General features: G+C 36.5%; 1 protein-coding gene and 1 pseudogene across 1 annotated transcript; both read right to left on the bottom strand.

Moving 5' to 3' along the window:
- Positions 1–7,169: 7,169 nt before the first annotated feature.
- Positions 7,170–12,088, bottom strand: LOC149240493 (alpha-galactosidase-like). Its single transcript, XM_089370194.1, has 10 exons — positions 11,949–12,088; positions 11,735–11,807; positions 11,579–11,637; positions 11,426–11,491; positions 11,202–11,285; positions 10,278–10,342; positions 9,727–9,809; positions 9,327–9,640; positions 8,926–9,202; positions 7,170–8,223 (listed from the first exon to the last, which is right to left on the bottom strand). Exons 1-8 carry the CDS (start codon positions 12,086–12,088, stop codon positions 9,611–9,613), a joined length of 600 nt encoding a protein of 199 aa, XP_089226320.1. The 3' UTR covers positions 7,170–8,223; positions 8,926–9,202; positions 9,327–9,610.
- On the bottom strand, positions 7,689–8,234 carry LOC149240494 (BTB/POZ domain-containing protein POB1 pseudogene; annotated as a pseudogene).
- Positions 12,089–20,245: the final 8,157 nt, after the last annotated feature.

The following is a 20,245-nucleotide window of genomic DNA, read 5'->3' as shown; positions in this document are numbered from 1 at the left end:
TGATGTCAAAGGGGGAGAATGAAGCTGAAGATTATGTGGTTGCCATCAAGTCCAAAGGGGGAGATTGTTGTGTGGTTGCCATCAAGTCCAAAGGGGGAGATTGTTGGCATTATGATTCAGGTGTTGTCCTTGATGGCAAACCCATTGAGGTGATAAATCAAGAAGGACGCAGGAAATATGTTCAGCAAGTGCGTCCCCGCAGGTATACCATACAGAACCCGCGTCCAGGGACGCAGGCCAACCGTTCAGGAGGTGCGTCCGCCCAGTGCACACATTTCAAGGCAGAGAAAAGCACGTGGGGGTTTCTTGTGTGGTATCTAGCCGACGGTTTTGTGTTTCTATGGTGTCGGCTCGTGGTTTTGTTCCATGTTTTGGGGAGAAGCTTGCCTATATAAAGCAAAGGAGTTCATTTGGATTAGGCATCATCTTGGTTGAATATCTTTTGGTGAGACCTAGTCCAGATCTATGAAGGCGAATCTTCTAATGGACTGTGATCTCTATGGCGCATGATCAGATCTGTGGATCTGAGTGTTTGGGTTGGTTCTGAAGTCCTCATATCTTTTATATCTGAAGGGACGCAGGTTCAGTGAAGGGAAAGTGCGCCGGGACGCAGTACAGTAAAGGCTCAGGTGCGTCTCTGAGGCAAAGGACGCGGCGCGACTGTGTTATTGGGTGCGTCTCTGAGGCAAAGGACGCGGTGCGACTGTGTTATTGGGTGCGTCTCTGAAGCAAAAGCCGCGGCGCGATAGTGTTTCTGAGTGCGCCGGTCGCAGCAAAGCATAGAGGAACAGTGCGTCGGCACGCAGAACAGTGGAAGATAGACTGCGTCCAGTCGCAGGTCACAGAAAGAAAATATGCGTCCCTGTTTTAAGATGATCTGTTGACTGTATATTTCTGTTCATAAGGTGTTCTGGGTTATTTCTGTAATTACTGATCTGATATCTGTAGTGGACTGTATCTGTTATATACTTGTTGATCATTTGATTCTTCATGAAAAGAAGTAGGGGGTTGTAGCTCCCTTCCAGGAGAAACTGGAAAACGAGAGAGAGTTGTAGCTCTCTGCAGGTTGCAGCCTGCGTGCTGGTAAAGGACTGCACCAGTACAAAATCATTGTAAAAAGAATTTCTTGAAAGAAGATAGAGACATATTGCAGCAGGTGGTTTTCTCCCGCATTGGGTTTCCACCTTACATCTTGTGTTCTTTGGTGTGACTGTCTATTTTCTTTATTCATGCTCATTGTTTTATGGTACTGATATGCAAGAATAATTCAAAAGATCAAATAAGGAAGATTTGGTAAATTGCTTGATAATACTGATTCACCCCCCCTCTCAGTATTATTTCCAACAAAACTCTGGAAAGAGGCCATGGTCGATGAAATGGCATCTTTGCATAAAAGTGAGGCTTGGGATCTGGTGGAGTTTCCGGCTGGAAGGAAACCCATTGGCAGCAAATGGGTGTTCAAGAAGAAGACAAATGCAGAAGGAAAGGTGGAGAAATACAAAGCTCGGTTGGTAGCAAAAGGTTATTCCCAGGTGCCGGGAATTGATTTTGGTGATATTTTTTCTCCTGTTGCTAAGGTAACTTCTATTAGATTACTTTTATCTGTTGCTGCTGCTTTTGATTTTGAGGTAGAACAGATGGATGTGAAGACAACATTTCTTCACGGGGATTTGGAAGAGGAAATCTACATGAAGCAACCTAAAGGCTTTGCGGTGAAGGGTAAGAAAGAACTGGTATGCAAGTTAAAGAAGTCTCTGTATGGGTTAAAACAGTCACCAAGAATGTGGTATCAGAAATTTGATACATTTATACGGGGACTTGGCTTCACCAGAAGCAAAGCAGATCATTGTGTGTATTTTAAATTAATTGGTGACCGTGTTATTTATCTGGTCTTGTATGTGGATGATATGTTGCTGGTTGGAAATGACAAAGAAATTATCCAGGATTTGAAGACCCAATTGTCCTCCAAATTCGACATGAAAGATCTTGGTGCTGCAAACTATATTTTGGGCATGGAAATTAAAAGAGATCGGTCAAAGAGGAAGCTTTGGTTAAACCAGAGGAAGTATGTCAAGACAATACTGCAGAGGTTTAATATGCAGGATAGTAAATCGGTGAAGGTTCCTATTCCTGTAGGTGTGAGGTTATCTGCTGAACAGTGTCCCAAGACACAAGAAGAGGAAGAGGACATGTCTCGTGTTCCATATGCAAGTGCAGTGGGTAGCCTGATGTATGCAATGGTCTGTACTAGACCAGACATTGCACATGCAGTGGGAGTATTGAGCAGGTTTATGTCAAAACCTGGGAAGGAGCACTGGACAACAGTGAAGCGGGTTTTCAGGTATTTGCGTGGCACTAGTGATTATGGTTTGTGCTACCAAGGAAGACCAGGATTGGACAGAGTGTTGGATATTCATGGCTTTGTTGATGCAAACTGGGCTGGAGATCTGGATCAGAGAAGATCTACAAGTGGGTATGTGTTTAACCTATTTGGAGGTGCAGTCAGTTGGATGAGTAAGAAACAATCTGTAGTGGCACTATCAACTACAGAGGCAGAATACATGGCAGCCACTCATGCAAGCAAGGAAGCATTTTGGTTGTAGAGATTGTGTTCAAGTATGGGGTTAGTATAGGGAGCTATAAGAATAGACTGTGACAGCCAAAGTTCAATTTTCTTGGCAAAGAACCCTGCTTATCATTCAAAGACAAAGCACATTGATGTTCAGTATCACTTTGTGAGGGATATGATAGAAGACAGAAAGGTGTTGCTGGTAAAGGTGGACACTTTGAAGAATACTGCAGATGCATTGACAAAATCTGTGAGCTCTGAGAAGTTCTCTTAGTGTAGAGAAGCAATGGGAATCTCAGGGCTGAAAAAATGACTAAGCTCTCCTGTGGCCCCCTGTGGAAAGAAAACAACAAGTGGGAGATTGTTGGGTTGTGTTATATTCTTTCCATGTAGTTAATAGGGGGTTTGAAGGGCACCCGTAACCCCACTTTATGGGGTCCGGGGCAGCGCCCCGGAAAATTTTGGTTTTGGACCATATGTTAGGTTGGGCGGACCCACCTATGGTTTTGTTCATGATTTTCGCACATGTTTTTTGGACGCGATGGTTTTCAGACCATGGTATTGGACGCGATGGTTTTCGGACCATGGTATTGGACGCGATGGTTTTCGGTCCATGGTATTGGATGCTTCAGCATGTATAAATATGTATTGTAACATTGAAAGGAACATAATGAAAAATCAAGCTGGTAGTCCCGGTTTTGGGATCCAGGGAAAAATCTCTGTGCATATGTGTTTTATGGGTTATGCTCTTGCATTGTTTATTTTCTTTGTTTAAGAATTCGTATGCAGGTAATTTCTGTACAGGGTTAAAACCTACAAGCACCCACGGGGGATTTGAACTAGTGACGTATCGCAAGGAGTGCCTTAACAGTGCGCCCATTCACCCTTAATCCAAAGCCCTATGGGCTATAACATATCTATAACATTTATTATGTAATGATTTTTAAAATTTATTTTCAAATAATTAAAAATTACAATTATATCTATAAAAAAAAAAAAAAAACAACAACAACAACAATAACATCAAAGACTGCACCTATTTAGTGTGACTTCATGATATACCTAGTCCATGGTTTTCAAGTTTACACGTGTTCTTATAGATGGGATCATAGTGAAAAGACATTAAAATATTTATCGAACAATTGGTTGTGATATTTTATAGTCGCTTAGATGACACATAATTACATCTGCATTTGTCTTTTTGATTAAATGTTAAATTGACATTTTTTTAAGTATGAAAAAAGCACAATATATTATATTATATGATCAGTATGCAAGATATAAACATCATCTACCAAATCCATTACATCATAAAGTCCATCTGGGTGAGCATATCATGCTTCCCATCCAAATATATCACAACATACATAATACAGAAAGAACAATTCATATGCCCTGTGTTGTTCCAGAATTAAAAAATAGACATAGATGATTACAACAAAACATTTGACAAAAAAAGGTATGTACATGGATTATCAGATACTCCTCCATTCCATCTATCCAAGCAAGTGATCAAGCAACTTGTCCATCCATCCTCGTGAGAGAGCTGACAAATATTATACTAGTAGAGATACAAAAATATACAAAAGAAAGAGGGGATATAGAAATTACCCAGGGAAAGGGAATTCTCCAACATCAAAAACATTGTGACCCAAAGTTATTTCCAAGTGCTTATTACCAAAATTACCTAGTAGTCCCCTCTTTGAAAGTTCATCAGCTTCCTTGTTCTTTTCTTTGCCAATGTGCATAATTGTAGAATTGTTGAGTTGATTCCATAGAAAACCAATTCTCCCCAGCCATCCAAGTAGCAAAGGATTGCTGATGTTAACACTGCCCTTAACCTAATCTATGATAATCTTGGAATCCCCATAGATATGAATATCAGCGATACCAAGGAAATTGGTGAACCATAAAAGGCCCCATAAGGCCATTGCTTCTACCCTGGTATTAGTGCCACTTCCCCCATTCCAGTGAATCATGTATGCCAATTCGTATGAAATGGCAATCCAAAATCCACAGCGACAGGTATTCCTTTGTGCAACACCATAAAAAAAACCCATTGGATATTCCATCAGTATTCCCATCTGCTGGATTTGAGAGTTTTTGGAGCATGAGTCATGAGAAATGAGCATGGAAAGATTTGTTAAAGTTCTTTCAAATACCATATAGAAATCTTTTGTAGAATTCTGAAAGATGCCCTTTTTACTCTTTTAGTTAAATTGATTAATTAAAAAAATTGTCATATGAACAAGGTCATATGATATAAGAGAATTGGGCATGGGGTATCGATAAAGTATGGTATTGGCCCATGGTATTGTAACAAAATTTATTTACAAATTAATAATCTCTATAATAAAATATGAGTAACTTGTTCTATGCTTTTAAAATGTATATATGTTTAACTTATATATTAATTATTTTTATAATTAATAATATTTTATAAAATTATAATTTAATTAATTTATATATATATTTTTATTATAATAACATAAAATGTATAATGACTCTTTCACAACTAAGATAGTAAGAATCTATTTCTTAATGTTAATAGTAAATACTCTGCCAAGTTAAAAGTTTGAGGGCATACTACATTGCCCTATCACATGCATATATGCTTGTGGTTATGTCTATGCAAGAGGTGTATTATGTGTTTATTATAATATCATATGCATATATATTTGTGGTTATGTTTATGCCATAAATGTATCGTGTTTATTATAATTTTGATCTAGAAAAGAAAGACATTGATTGTTTTGGTTTTATATTGGATATTATTAATATAAATTGTATTTATGTATTGATAGATTTGAATCTATGATCTTTAAATCTAACACAAAATAATTTGTCAACACCTCATGGATCAAACAATAATTGATTTTAGTGACCCCAAAACAAATAACAATTTCAGCATTCCCCAAAACAAATAACAACTTCACTATTAATTTTACTCCATTCATCTCCTCTTAAGATGGATTAGTTGGCACAATGGGATGTTACCCTTTCTATTTGGTTTGAAATCCCGCATGGGCACATCTTTGGCCTATTATAACTAGCAATTGTCCCAAAAGGTACAAAGAGAGGCCGATAGGATTATTAAATTAGAATTGTTGAATTTCTCTAGAAGAGATGTTGGTTCAAGTCTACAAGGAGCAAAGAGATTTGATGTTTGGAGTTCTATGCTTTTTGGACACCATATTCCTTTAAATACAACTTAATTTTTTAGAAAAGTTCAAGCCCAATGCAGTTCTGCCGTGCGGGAGTGCAAAAGCAATCTCCTATAAAAATGGACCTCTATATCTAAAAACAAGATCTTAGCCATGAGGAAAAAGAATAGAAAGATCTGAGGACCATAAAGCCACAACCATGAGGATATCATAGCCTACTGGTGCTGTCTGATGAATGAACCGTGAAGGGGGAAAGCTCTGGTCCGTGACAACTGCTTTCTTTCACACAACTACCGAAGGGAGAAGAGAAGCAAACAAAACATCTAGAATAAGGCTGGAAAGAAGAACTCAGATCAGCTCTGTGTATTAAGACAGCGGCAAAATCTTACTACCAAAACCTGGTAACAGAGCCTTTTGATATCTCAAATCCCGATAGCAGACTAAACATGGGTCTTCGTCCAGGAAGAACTAAGATCAGTTGTGTACTCAAAGGAAATAGGGCCTGTTGGTTTCCCTATTGATTTCTACCAAAAACTGTGGCACATTATTAGTAGGGACCTTTTAGCAGCTGCTGAGGAATCTAGGGTGTGTGGAAAGATACTGAAGGATATCAATTCACCTTTTTCTACACACTCAAAAGTAAAGTAGAAATGGGGAAAGATTTTATTTAGGTTCATCCAAAAATAAAATAACAAAGGGGATTCAAGCAAGAACCCTCCATACAAAACAGTACCCAGAAGAACAAATGTGTCAGGAAAATAGTGAAGGTTTTGAATTCAGTTTCAAATTTCAGAATAGAGAAAACAAAATAACTTATGAGTTCACTTGACCTTTAGTGCCAATTTTGGTTAAGAAGTAATTGAGCGCCCAAAGATCATCCAATTGTACACAGTCTCTCGTATAATTGTCTACAACCTCTAAAGTTCTCCTAATTGGATAGTGGTACCAGTGTCTAAGAAGAGTGACACCCTTGCATTTCTCATGAAAATGATCAAGCTGTCCTAACATAGAGAAAAACTACAAAACAACCATCATGTGACTTGCTTAACAGACATGAAAATTACATCAGAGATTGATGGGTTTTCACATATTACTTTCACTGAAATAGAGAAGAGATGATGAGAAAGACTTGATATTATGTATTATTCTGTTTTTCAATAAGTATGGTCAGCCTTTTTTCCCTTAGTTAATGTCCATGTGGATAACAATACTAAACTTCACTGTGGCTATCCTATTATGTATCATTTTTTACTTCATTTCATGTTATCTTAGATTGAACTTTGGCATTTTCTAAGAGTTGCGTTTGCACTTTCTTAGAGAGCATTTTCTTCTGACTTACTGTGGATTCTTGTACATCACTCCTCGAGTTCAAAGAATTTCCAACCACCAGCTAATTTAAATGGGATCATTTTTCATAGTTGTAGCTTTTTGCTTGATTCGCATGATCAGTGTCATGCCAGTTTCATTGAAATTAGTTACAGCGTGAAGCTCAACATGAAAAAAAGGAGATACGTCCCACTAAATAAACTGATACAACAGAACAAACATGGTAAATAGTAATACAATGAGACCTCATGCATGCAGAATTACAAGAGGACTGGAAGGCTCTCACTTGTAACTGCCAAGCCAAGTAGATGCCATTTAATTTTCATGTGAGTCATATATATGATGAAAAGAATAAATTAAAAAGATAGTTTACCCATAAAGATATGCAGAAACCTAATTCCCAAATGGGTTAACCATCACATACATCATCCAGCTGCGAACTCCGGCATGGCATATCACCAACAGAAACCCATAAATGAATGAAATTTATCTTGTGTTGTTGAAAAAATGACAACTTGTACAAACTGCAAGTAACCATGCACTAGTCTGAAGGACAGCACATAAATTTTCAGTAAATTATGGAATGATTTCAATTAAACGTTTTAAGTATTTCTTGTAATGCATTGGTCTCAGATACAATTGAGATTCTGAGACATTATCAGAACGCTACCTCCTACAGTTTTGCAGATTGTATTTGCGCCACAGAACAAGAAAGGTAGAGAATACAGCCGCTCATCATCAGGAGAGAACCGAGAACAGGAATCTTTGGTTATGTACCAAAACACCATGCATTCCTTGATAGGGTCATCAAACTCCACCACTGTAACAGGGAAATGCTGGTACACCCTTTCATTCAATATTTTGTGGGGTGCATCTGCCTTCAAAAGAAGTGCTTCTGACACTACCTTTGATGCACACACATTATCCAAGTCATCGCAAGAAAGAACATCTTTCAGTTTGGGAGTGGTCATGTTTGGAAAACGTATCAGTTTGCAAAGGTTACTGCCCAAGATTTCTCTCCTTTGTTCAGGACTTGGATAATGTTTTCTGGCCCAACTTATGACAAAATCATACAGTGCATCTTCTGATTGAACTCTCAATTCATCACTTGACAGCACAACCTCGATGCCGGCCAAAGGAAGATCCAAAAGCTCTTCAGAATGCCTGAAAATCATGATCAGGACATAACAGATTGATTAGTTTGAAGTACATCAGGGATGAATGAGAAATCTTCCACGAGAGAGTCATATCAGCAATGCAAATTTTGTTTCATATATATATATATATATATATATATATATATATATTCTCTTCAGAATTTTCAGAATTCTGTCAAATTTGGATAAATAATTTGAAATTAATCTTATTTTATAGTATTTATTTTTTAAAAGTTATATAATAAATTCACTATTATTTGCACGGAATTTGTGCATAAAAGTTTTTTCTAGAAAAAATCTAGTGACAAAAAATACTTTCTTTTTAACAAAAGTTAAATTGATATTTTCTGAAAAACTTAAATAACCAATTAAATCATCTATTCTATTCTATAAAACAATATTAATAAACTGTATCAAAAAATTTATAAATAAACTATATCAAAAATTTTATAGCTTCTCTCTAATTCTATTAACAAATTGTGTTATGTAATAAGAAAAACAAAATAGTTAATTCTTCAAATGACAGTAGGTATAAAATTACAAACAGAAAAGAGTCCCAGTTTTTAAAAATCATATAAAATAAAAAATGCAAAATCTAGAAGTTAGGAGAAATTAGAAAGTCAAAGGCAACTTAATTTTCATATAACCTAATCCTGATGATACTTCTTAGAAAAAAAAAAATTAAAAAACATTGTAATAAGAAACTTACTTTTCAATATAACCTAAATGTTCGACAAGAAACTTCTCTGCAGACTCTTTTAGTGACTGCACTCTGTGATTTGTAAGCATATTTTGTGGGAGCTGTAAATAATGCAATGCAGAGTCTGTTGTCATTGATGACTGCAACTCCCTGAGGCAATAATCAACACATCTTGTGACATCCATCTTGAGCGCAAGAATCAACACATCCAACACCTCAGCAGTACAAGGCAGTTGAAGTGTTCCCTGATGCATAAACCTCAATACATTCATGAAAGCCTCTTCCTCTGCAATTTTAAATACAGCACCACAACAATTCTTCAGAGACTAAATTGAAACCTAATCTGAAGAACCAATTTAAAACCGTATTCCAAATTGTATAATAGTTTTGGCAAGTACGATTGAACATACCTGAACAACGTATATGAAAAGTGAGATGTCGATTCTCTAGTTCCAGCTTGTCATCTGTGAAAAGCTTAAACTGGGACAGAAGTATGGTATTCAATCATTTCCAAGCTTCTGCTGCATGAAGCCCATGTAGATCTAAATTCCAAATGTCCTTATGTTTTTCATTTCTAAGTTGAAGAATTTCTGCAGCTGCCTTAGCATTTAGTTTATCTGCAGCCAAATGTTCCTCTTTTGATTTTAGAGAAATATTCCTAGCAGTGCTGTGATCGCCTCGCAAATAAGCTCTTTCAGCTTCCCTTGAATGTCGATTTGCAGCCCTGCTTGAAAACAAGCGATGATAATATATGTTCATGCCTTCCTAATTATCAGTAATGATCACCTAAGACATTGGCATGTTGAATACCTTCATAAGAGCCCAAATGCTGAAATGTGAGCGGTCCTCATCTGCAGTCATGTTGCCATTCCCAACCTCTAACATGTCCGGATCTGAAGATATGGGAAAACATACAAGGTGTCCAAAGAAATTAACAGAGGACAACATTTATAAATCGTTTCATTTCCTTTATTCAGATACAACGTTTCAAATAATGCTTGTAATGATCTGGAATCGGTTGATGGTATTTATAGCGGTTGTTGAAGTAAGAAGTGTATGATAAAAAGATAAAGCTACTAATAATTCTCTGATCTAGATGTTGTTGAGCCTATATGGCAAAAGCATAACATGCTAGGTCTCTGTAGGGAGAGGGAATTTGTGTGATTGCGTCTTCTTGATATGCATTTATCTTGATTCATGATGAAATAACAGCAACTAAAGTCATGACCAAACGATGGTAAACATTTGATTGGAGCATATCTTACCCAATATAAACAAAAGCCCAAAATAAAAAAGAAAAACAAAGACCTAAATTTCAAAGACATCGCACAGTAAATTTTAGTAGCAAGAAAGGTCGTTACCATTCCATCCACCAGGTCCTGCATAGTCGGCCCAAATGTTGTTTTGGTCTGCCCGGGATGTTATACTGGACCAGAGCAAGTCATAAAGTGAGTACAAAACTCTCCAAACTTGCTAAAAAAAAATTCTGAATCTTTGCTTTCGATTTGCAAATAAAATGAATTATAAATAGTGCATTTCAATCCCTTCCACCATGTACAATGGCCGACACCATACTATTCATGGTCATGCATTTCAATCCCTGGTTTAAAAATCCGGCAAATTTTCCATACAATATGGATACAATGTGATCATCTTACTTTTGATTGTCTTTTTGATAATATACCTCATGTATTTCATCCCGATCATTCCATAAACCCAAAAAAAAACAACCCAAAAAGCTCTAAAATATTGAAAGAAAATCTCTAATACATCTTATAGATATAATCTAAAGACAAAATTTTCAAGAAGTGATTTTTTTTTTTTTTCCTTTTTCTTATTTATGAAGTGTTCTCAAAGCTGAAATTCTTCTAAAATTTGGAACAAAATGCATATTTTATTAGCTATGAGAAGTATAATTCTGTTCTGGAGCTGTAATGGATCTTTTTGTTACATAATTTTTCTGTATCAAATTGTATTCAAATTCAAACTTATATACGAATGTTTCTTTTATGCTAGAAAGACATGACCTAAATAGAGCTACAAACTACTTATGTATGAAATCTTGTAATCTATGAGTGAAATTATAACCAAATTGAACGTGATATCAAAGATTTGTAAGCAGATGGTGCAGACCTCTCAAGCCACAAGTGAAAATGTGTAAGCCTCATAGTATATGGACTTATGTTTCAGTGTTGAGCTTCGCAGGCTCAAGAAAATTGTAATTTTAAATCTGAAATCATGGATCTTTGATAATAAGAACAATTTGCAAAGGTCCAGTAAATTACCTCTCCCATTTATTCTGTATGTCTAGTGTTGTTCTCCAGCTATTTCCTACATTGCGAGCCCAAGTAGCCGGATTATCGACACCCCTGCAAAAATACCAAAAAAAATTGGAAGTCGCCAACAAAATACTTCTAAAACTCAATGATTTGAATGTTAATCAGTATACACTTTTAACAACATCCAGTGGTATACAAGTGTCCACAGAAAGTAGAGAAGTCTTGCATACCACTCACACAAAGAATAGAATATTGGATGGTCTGTCTTAAGAAGTGCATCCCTCATCCTTGGGTACCTGCTATGCATACAAAGATAAACCCTTCTAACAACTGAAAGTATGAATCTACTCCAAAGATGAAACCCTGATGGAGAAGAACTTCACCTGACTTCAGGTTTTGAACCATCATCGAAACAGTTATCATACTTGAGATAGTCGATACCCTGTTGATGCAACATTGTTGATATTGTAGCATTTAATTTTTCTTCACAATTTACCAAATCTTAACTTCATACACACTAAAGAATATTTCTGACATACCCATTCAGCGAATGTCCGGGCATCTTCTTCCTCAAATCCTAATGAGCCAGGTTGCTTTTGACATGTGTATTGCCTAAAGCCAAAACCCCAAGTCAGTAAGTGGTTTTACAAATGGAAGAAAGAAAAACAGGATCTTACCTGAGATCAGGTAAGCTCACGTAAGGTCCCGAATGGGTTATGGTTTTCAAGAATAGGAGTGTCTTGCTGAGCTTACCCTGCATCTGAATATATGCCAATCTTCAGACCCTTCTCATGCACATAGTCAGCAAGGGCCTTGATGCCGAATGGAAATGTCAAAGCACGAGGAATCAACTTTCCCTGTAAGCAAACACAGTTTATATTATATTCTCTCATTGTTTGTGTTTAACATGAAACAAAAATGGCAATTATCAGGCATAAAAATGCAGGAACTACATGATACAAATCATTTTTCTCCGAGTTCCTGTGAATATAATTAAAACATTATTTTCTGCATCTAGGCTTGGATTAGCCAGGCGGATATTTCCTGTATCAATTACTGACAGCCAAAAACATGCAACCCAAATCTGAAGGGCCATCCCCCACATTTTCATCACATTTTATCTTAAACGGCCAATTTTCAATCACAAAATAGAAAAAGTAGGGAGCTGATCCTCAAATTCCAAGCCTGTTTGGAGAGATTGAATTTGAAGGACAAGATACAGAAAGTTACGGCACATATTTCTTCTCAAACAGTGTGGAAGTCTCAGCTGAGTCTTTTCTGGCCTTCCGACCATGCCCCAAAATAAGCCTTCACCATTTAGGTAAACTAAAATCGGTTCATGCACTAAAAACAGTAAATTGATCCTAGCTCAATATCACCATGATAGATGAAAATACAAGTAGGCAAGAAGGGAGGAGATGGGGGAACCCGTCACCATCAGTGGCCAAGAAGGGGCCGATTTTCCTGCAAAATATAATTTTTTCAAGTTTGTTCCCTGTTAAGTTCAGAGAATCCTTCTGACAAGTAACAGAAAACTCCAATCACCCACTATGGTTGGAATCCAAATGATATAACAAAGTTAGATATTTATGTCAGATTATTATCAGAGCCACCCGTCTGTACTTCCAGAGCTCCCGAAACCACGTGCAGGATTTCAGAAAAACAGAGTCGCTGGATTGCTGTTGTCGATTTTGCGTTTGTCTGAAGGATTTGATGTACAAAGATGAAGAAGATGCGTTGAACTCCAAAGCATTACATCAGAAAAGTGCCAAAACCAAGATGTGAGTATCTAGAAACTGAAATCATTAGACCTCCCAATGAAAACATCACACACTATAGATAAAGATACTTAGAGAATGGGCAATGCCGACTCCATTGTCGGATTCTAGGGCAACAATTTACTCAAATTGCACACATTTCCATTAAAACAACATTAAACAGGTTCAAAACCCAGAGAGGACCACTGGTTATGAAAACTCAAAGACATGGCTCACATCAGAAAAGGATAAGATTGGTCACATACATACCATGAGGGACTGCACCAAAGGAACCATCTCAACTAAGTCCCTGTACAGGTCTTTATCCACATGTCCATTTGTCTGTGACGACACAGATGGTGAAGAAGGTCCAGAGCCCAATCCAGCAGCAGGATAACCCATGTCATGCATACCGTCATATCCTCTAACATCCTTCCAGCTCTCCCTGAAGAAGTGCTGATCCATTGCCATAGAACTGTTGCTCTCCATGACAATTTAACACCCAAAACTGCAAATTCTGCGAACTCGGTGACTACAACAATGTAGCTACACTACGCTAAAAAATGGCAGTTTACTGAGAAACCCATGGACCCATTTCGTCTTTGTGCCATTTCTACATACCCAAATGCTCAAAACCGTCAAATTCCTCAGGCTAAGTCAGGATCTCCTGTGCTCCCCTGGTTTTTCTGTCCAATGACGGAATCCCAGCACAAGATCCGTGACAATTTCTCTACAGAACCCACTAAAACGTATGTGGGTAATCTTGATTCCGCAAATAGAGGAAAACACCAATCTTTCTCAGTGTTCAGATCTCAATTTTCTTGTCATATTAACACCCTCTGCCACTTGGTTGGATTTTCTACGTCTCCAGACAGAATTGTTTTGAACATTGTAGTGTGAAATAAGAATGAACGAGTTAGAGAATTATAACCTCCGATGACAATGGATAGACTTTTCTGCAGCGCTGAACATTGACCCCCCTCAAGAATTGCAGGCTGAGAACAGACACAAATCGAATTGCTCTCGGCTCTTACCCTGTTGCTATAGAAAAAGGAGCAGTTGGATTTCTGCGCGAATATATACACGGCGCTATACTAACTGCAGGAAGTTAACACGACCCGCCATTCCCTCGCAGAACCACTCCCTCGCAGAACTGTCCCGCCAGAATCCGATGCCACGTGTCAGTATGAGGAACGAAGGGGCCATTCAGAATCCGATGCCACGTGTCAGCACGAGAGCCAAAGGAACGACGAAAGTCTGTTCCAAAGGAAGGCCTATCGGCCTAATAAAGCTCGAAGAGTAGACTCCCCCATATTAAATTTTGGACTCTTGCTAAATCATAAATTCTTAATATATTTAACTTACCAACTATCCGATATACTCTTAATGTTAAAGGAACAATCTATAAATGTGATGTTAAGTTTCTTTTAAATTACTGCCTATATTGCCAATTCACCATTAAAATAAAGAAATAAAAAATTTACATGTTGTTGGAATAAAAACACCTAGGAATCAACATCAACCTCCCCGTGTAGGCCTTAATATGCAAATTTAAATTAATTAAACCCATTTCCTGTGTAGGCTTTAAAATGCAAATTGTGACAAATTTTAAAGTCATGGCTGTTGCGCGGATTGAACTATGGTGACCGAAAAGTCATCTGCTCACTTCGAAGTTAACAAATATTAGGAATCCAAATCTGGGGTTTACTACTAAACTCCTTGTGGAGGCCTTAAAAAGCAAATTACATCAAAATTAAATGGCCGTTGAGGATCGAACCCGGGTCACCCGCGTGACAGGTGGGAATACTCAGCACTATACTACAGCGACAATAATAAACAATAGGATACCCCACTTTCAAAGGCAAGGAAATTCCATGCTACTTTAAAATTAAAGTACGAACAGTCACTATGGACTCAGATGCACGAATATCAGTGTGGACATCGAACTGATTATTGGAAGGAACTTGTAACCTCCTTTTGGTGCTATATCTCATCACTGCCCAGCTTATGATATATTTATATCTGCTCATCTCTCTCTATTATGGTAGCTAATTCATGTCACGGTCCCCATGTGGGATAAAGTACGATACTCTTCCTGCCTCCCGAAATCTTAGATTATCTGTGTTATTATAATTCTTTTTACCAAAGGTTTATAATGTAAGTAAAGACAAAACAAGTGGAGAGGGATAAAATAAGTGTTATTATTAAATCTCATAGAAAATGGGGAGGGAGAAGTAATGCCGTTACTTCTTGAGTATTAAAGGTTGAATGATCAAATTTTAAGGGCAAGGTTATATTTCATTGCAATAAGTTAGTATTATTATATTTAGAGGTTAAGAATTTAAATTATATTATGTTTTTTTATTTTAAAAAAACTATTAATAATAATTATTTTATTGTATAAATGTTTTAAAATTGTTTTTATTTACTTAAGAGTTTGTTTTACTTGGATTTAAGACACAGTTAATTGTTTAAGATAGTATTTGGTTGAAGTGAAAGTCTATTAAGGACACCGGTTCACAACTTAAGATTCAGAGGTATTTGGTCTGCTTATGAATTGCCAACAAGGTGATTCTAGGTCGCATAGTTTTCCTTGAATAAGGCAACTTGCATTGACAGATTGCATCCACTGATGACGGTCCTCATTGTTGATTTGACAACTGAGTTATGATAGATTTTTTCATTTTGTTAAAGAATGTTATTTGTGTTATTCCTTTAAAAAAAATTAATTATAATTTTTAACTAATATTTTAAACTTCTATATCATATATTTATTTTCTATCATTTTGTAAAAAATAAATAAAGATTACAAGCATACCATTGGTTAATACAATAAAATCATCTTCAACTAAGAAAAAAAAATTATCATATAAATCTTAAATGAAACAATTTAAAATTCGAGAAAACACAAACTCTTTAAAAACTAATTAAAAGTCGTGAATTCTCTGTGGACCTGTGTGTTGTTTCTATTTATTTTGGAATCCTACTTCTATGTATGGGAATGTATATAGAGACATTGGGATGGAATCACTACAAATTTCTTTATAAGTCTATGAGGGGTCACTATAACAGCCTTAGTGAAAATTCCATGTAAAAATATATAAGACCACGCTGATGGGACATGTATTCCGAGCAGAATGATGGGAGAAACATCCTAATGGGTGTTGATTCAGTTATTATGGATAAGGAAATTGGAAAAGACAATGGATAAGGCTTTGGAAAGACATTAAGCATTAATTGACATTTTATTTATGAAAATAATGGAAATTATGAGAAAAGGAAGGTGAAAGGTCATAGGTTGCATGTGAGGAGGAAAATGAAGAAAATAGAGGCCTCATTAATAAAAAGGCTTCTGAGGATCAGTGGGCAAGACTTGATCAGTTTAGTTTTGGAGCTGTCTCATTATTCTCTCTCTCTCTTGTATTCTTCGAGACTTAGAGTTTTCTCGTAGCCCTCTTGGAGGGTGTGGCATACTTGGATTCTTGGAGCAAGAAGGCAAAGGAAGAGTAAGAAAGCGCAAGAAGGCATTGGGATCAACAACTACATCAGTTTTGTTTGCAGGTAGCGGGTTGCATGTATGTTTTCCTCACTAGTTTGGTTTCTTGGTTATGATCTGTCATTGGCATGGAGGATTGCTTAGATTGACAATGGATTGCTTAGTCTTGCCATTTCTTGGATAGCCATGGTGATTGTGGGTTTATTTTCATTGTTGTGTTTTTGGTTGGTTCTCATGCTTCCTTAGCTTGAGTTGAGTTACTAGTTCCTAGAGCCTTGGTTGGACAAACACTCTGGAACCCTATAACGACTTCGATTGAGTTATTAGCCTTGGAGCCTTGGTTGGACAAATGCTCTAAAGCCCTGGAACAACTTGGGTTGAGTTACTAGTCCTGGAACCTTGGTTGGACAAATGCTCTGGAGCTCGGTAAAAGATGTGGGTTGAGTTACTAGTCCTGGAGCCTTGGTTGGACAAACACTCTGAAGCCGACAACAACCTTGGGTTGAGTTACTAGTCTTGAAAGCCATGTTGGAACAAACACTCTGGAGCCCTGGAAGGCTGGGATAGAGACCGATTTGATGTTGGTGTTGTGATGTCCGATCGTGAGGTGGAACCATTGTTTGATGGGTTGAGGTGGATGACCTATGGAAGCCCTTGACAAGTTTTGATTGATGTGTTCTATGAGATCCCACATTCATGCTTAGAATATGGCACGGGGGTGAATGACTGAAGAAAGATTTGGCTAAGCCATCCTATGATTGGGTTGAATGTGGAAGTCATATCCTGGGTTTGGATTTTGCATCATTAATAAAAGATGATATCTCCTAGTATTTCTATGAGTATTATGATGGATTATATGTGGTGCATATGGCTGAGATTTTATTAATATTTTTGTCCCTATTATTTTGGTTATATGTACATTTTATGACAACAGCTATGTATGTCTCTCAACATGTTTTTACTTGTATGTGAATGGATAATGTGTCTATGACCTAATAGATGATAATGCAACAAATGGAATAAGGGAATAATGGTTCATAGTGATTCTCAGGTAAGTATAAGATCCATAAACTTAACTCTGTTATTTACACCTGTAGATTACATGTCGGTGATATATTTGTCGAAATGCCTGTCATGACTATTAGGGGTCCAGTCAAGGTCTTGAACAAGTATTTGTTTTAGTACTGTCATTTCCATGTTACTTTAATGATTTGAAGAGATGGATCAGTTTTGGGTAGTGACATGGGCTCTGGACCTGAAAAAAAGTGGCTCAAATCTCGGAGTTTCTGGCACAACACTAAAAATTTTGGTCCATAGTCGCTGGCAGGCAAGCCTGTGAGAGCGACTTTTGGTCGCTGGTTTCTCCCTTGCCCATAACATGAGACCAACTATGGCCCAAGAGACCTAAAACAACAGTGGGACCTAGGGACAGGCTGTCTGAGTGGCTAACTTGTCTTCTGAGGCTTTTGTTGATGATGTTGGATGTTTGTATGGTGTGTTTCCATCGAATCCACTTCCTTAATGTGACTTAGGAGGTCGAATCATATCATAGTGGCCTCTCGTCACATGTCTACCCTGGTTGGCCGGTTGCTTGGGTAGATGTGGGAGGAGGGTGTTATAGCCATGCTCATGTTATTAGTTTGAGGTTTTTATTGTATATGTTATGGAATGCAAACACAAGCCTCCTCTCAGTGTCTAATTATTTCGATTATTGCGACCCTAAAGTGGCTAGGATGATTTATGTCTACTCTCACCGCTACTTCCCTTGCTATAATCTTGTCAATGGGTGGGTTGGTGTTACTTTATCTCATAGATCTCTGTTTGTTTGCCTAAACATTTATACATTTAGTGTAGTGTGGAATTCATTGTGGATAGTTAACCTGGGCACTACCTGTGCGTCGGCCTTTGCTACACCCAATTTTGGGTTTAACTGTTGCAACAATCAATTGTTTATTTGTGTGATTGTTATAGCTATGGCTCACCCTTCGTCCACCTTTGGCTCATCGACCAAAGGAGTTTGTGGTCATGATAGGAGAAGTGGGAAGCCCCACAGGGCTAGTCAGACCCAGTATCGACCCTAAAAAAATGTGGTTGTCGCACCACCTCTAGGCTTATTCACAATGCCGCCTCCAACCTTAATCATAATGCAACCCAGGTTTTTGAAATAGGCACAATTGAGAAGGTTCGTCAGCTAATATCAAGGTGGGGGGAAAAACTAAACCAACAGGTGGCATAATCAGATGTAGATTTGGGTGATTGGCATGATCTAGGTCCAAACTCGAGTCATTCACGCGACAGGTCCACCCAATATAAAAAAATTGTTTATCTCTATTGGATAATGAAGAACCTAATAGCCAAAGCCTTGACTGTCACTCCAGGTGAAGGTATTCAATTTGAATATGGTCATGCGGAAATTAAAAAAGACTTGCAGCATATCCAGTTCCAACTGCACCAACAAAATGATAGACTCAACCGTATTGAGAGTCACATTCCTTGCATCCCCCAGTCATAACTTCCAAGTTGCAGTGTGAAGGATCCAACCCTAGTGATTCTTTAGAAGAATAGTGGTTTAGAGGTTTCAATTTTGATTTACATTTTGCCTTATGCACTGCTTACAGTGTATAGTTTCAGACTGTAGCTATTTAGCTTATAGTAGGAATCATGGCATTCAAACTTATATAGCGTTGTTTGAAAATATTAAATTCTTTCAGTTTTAGTTGGCATATAATGCAGTTAAGTGACCAATAGATCTGGTTTTCCATTGGGCAAGTTGAGGCCACCTAACAATATGATACTTGTATGTAACCTGCCTTAAAAAAAATAATAGAAAAAATCCTGTCGAACTTAAAAAAAATAAAACTAATTAAAAGCGAATAAACACTTTTGTATATAAAAAAAACTAAAAAATATAACTAAAATAAATATGGAAAAATATCTATTTTTATTTTTATCTATACTTTCGTTAATATCCAAAATCAACCATTTAAAAATTATATATTATTATATAATAATATAATTATTAAAAAATATAAAATTAAAAAACTATATATATTCAAAATGTAAAAATATAAAATTATTTTTTTAATAGTAAAAAAATATATTATAATCATAATAATATCTTAAAAAAAGAGAAAATTAAAAATTATAATTTCACGGAAGCAAAACAAATATCAATAAATTTTTTGACCCAAAACAAATAACAACTTCACTATTAATTTTTACTCCATTATGTACGTTGCAATTCTTTTACTAATTAAAACCATGTGAAGGAAAGAATCCGAATCTTGGTTTACAGTAAACTTGCTTGTGGAGGCGCTAAAAAAAATTACGACCAAGTTTTCAGACATCGACGTTTCCGGGGATCAAAGCCGGATCACCAGCGTGACAGGCGGGCAATTTTTAGATTTTAGAATCTGTGTATGGGTTAGGTATTTGTTTTTGACTTGTTTTATAAAATTTATAATTTATGTTTTAATGTGATTTACATATAATATTGATTTTTTTATAGGTTTATTAATTAAATTTAAATATAAAGTTTTAAAATATAAAAATTATTAATATGAATTATTATTTTAATTTATATGGTGAAGTTAAGGTGTAAACTATAAAGTTTGAGTGAGATTATTTTTTAGCAAATTTTGAGTACAAATATTATGGGTAAAAGTTGAAGATAAAAATCATTTTGGAAAAATTAATTATATTCCAAGAAACATATAAATTCAACTAATTTTTGCACAATAATTACATTAGTATTAAAAATGTGATAGTGATTTTACTTTTATTGATATAATTTTATA

This window comes from Pinus tabuliformis, chromosome 8, assembly GCF_031772625.1.
Source record: "Pinus tabuliformis cultivar Carrire ecotype Pingquan chromosome 8, CPIR1, whole genome shotgun sequence".
NCBI lineage: Eukaryota > Viridiplantae > Streptophyta > Pinopsida > Pinales > Pinaceae > Pinus > Pinus tabuliformis.
The sequence above is the reverse complement of the archived record's forward strand: the minus strand, read 5'-3'. Positions and strand labels throughout refer to the sequence as shown.